Source organism: Chaetura pelagica, unplaced genomic scaffold (assembly GCF_000747805.2).
Source record: "Chaetura pelagica isolate M959 unplaced genomic scaffold, ChaPel_1.0 scaffold583, whole genome shotgun sequence".
NCBI lineage: Eukaryota > Metazoa > Chordata > Aves > Apodiformes > Apodidae > Chaetura > Chaetura pelagica.
In genome coordinates this window covers 37932-39377 of record NW_009952719.1, presented here as the reverse complement: position 1 = coordinate 39377, position 1446 = coordinate 37932, and the positions used below count along the sequence as shown (strand labels likewise).

At 64.0% G+C, this 1446-nt stretch overlaps 1 protein-coding gene across 1 annotated transcript in view; it reads right to left on the bottom strand.

Annotated features, from left to right (window-relative positions):
• Positions 1-698, bottom strand: part of RNF26 (ring finger protein 26) — a 22836-nt gene extending 22138 nt beyond the window's left edge. The window contains exon 1 of the mRNA XM_009994612.1: positions 612-698. Coding sequence (XP_009992914.1) covers positions 612-698 — 87 coding nt within the window. The remainder of the gene's footprint in view (positions 1-611) is intronic.
• Positions 699-1446: the final 748 nt, after the last annotated feature.

The following is a 1446-nucleotide window of genomic DNA, read 5'->3' as shown; positions in this document are numbered from 1 at the left end:
GGGACCTTTATTGGCTGGCGGCCTCAAGTGTGTTTGCAAGCCCAGCAGCCTTGATGCTTCCCAGAAGCATCAGGGGTCACAGCCAAGTCGTTCCCAAGCAGGCTTGGGGGGGCTCACTGTGCTGCTGGGGTGAGGGGCTGAGCCCACCCTGGGGCTGCCGGTGCCACCTCCTGCTGCTTGGGGAGGGGTCTTTGTGGGTGTTGTCACCTGGCTGCAGGGTTGGGGGGTTGTTTCTTGGTGTACGTGGCTGGGTCCCTGACGGGCTGGTGGGGTTTGTTTGGGGGGTGGGCACGGTGCTGGTTCCTCCTGCAGCAGAGCCTGGGCTTGCTCCCCATTCCCAGCAGGGTGAGGGCTGGGCTGGGGGCTGCTGGTGATGCTGGTTGCTGTAGGGCTGGGGCTCTGCACCCTGTTTTTCCTCTGGATGAGGAAGAAAGGGGTTCAGGTGATCCCGGTCCATGAGAGCTCGGGGGGGGGGGCTCTGTGGGGTTCCCTGGGTCAGGGATCTCTCTGCTGGAAGGGTGGCCTTGCCAAGGCAGAGCGTTTGTACCGGGAGCAGGCAGGATCTGGCCGCGACTGGTTTCCCCAAGAGGGGAAAAGAAACCCTTGGAAACCTCCAGCATCCCGAGCAGGGCTGCAGACCCCTGCGGTGCCCCCTCCTCTCCCTGCTCCTTGCTGGGGGCTCTTTCTTGCACCGACATCGTGCTCCTCCTGCCCCGCACACCTCGGCTCCGCAGGAGAGGGGAGGGGATGGGGGGCCCTTGTGCGACTCCCCACCCCCTTCCCCGGCTCTAAAAAGCAAATCTTTGTTCTTCTGGAGCTCTGGCTGCCGGTCCGCCAGCCAGATGGAAAGGCACGGGGGCTCTCCTCCCTTCCCGGCTCGCTTGCTGCAGGCGTCTCCACATCCCCAGGTCTCCCGATGGAGCCGTGCCAGGCTCTCGGGCTTGCACCCTGCAGGCTGGAGCTCAGCTCTGCTGCTGGGCTGCTCCAGCCCTGCCCAGGTTCCCAAATCCCACGCTGGGCACAGGGGGAAGCATTGCCATGTCCCCCCCAAAGCCTGCTCTGCCAGGGTGACCAGTGACCCTGCCCACGCTGTGAGGTCTTGGGGATGCTGGAGGAAGTCTTGTGTCCTCAGTGTTGTGGGGGCCTTTTGTCCCTGCTGGCTGCTCCTTCCAGCCCAGGAGAGGGCTAGGATCCAGCCTGGATAGATGGGGGAGCCAGGAGCCCTTGTTCCAGGCAGAATGGGGGGGGTTACAGTGTCTGTGTCCACCTCCTCAAGGGCAGTGGATGGGTGGGAGGGACGGGTGCCTCATGCCAGTCCCAGATGCCAGCCATTCTCCAGCCCTGAGCTCATGGTTTCTGCTGCTCCTCTGCCTGCACGAGGGCTCTCATGCCCAGCAGGTCAGCAGGACAGGCCAGCAGCTCTCTCTCTCTCTCTCCCAGGGGTGA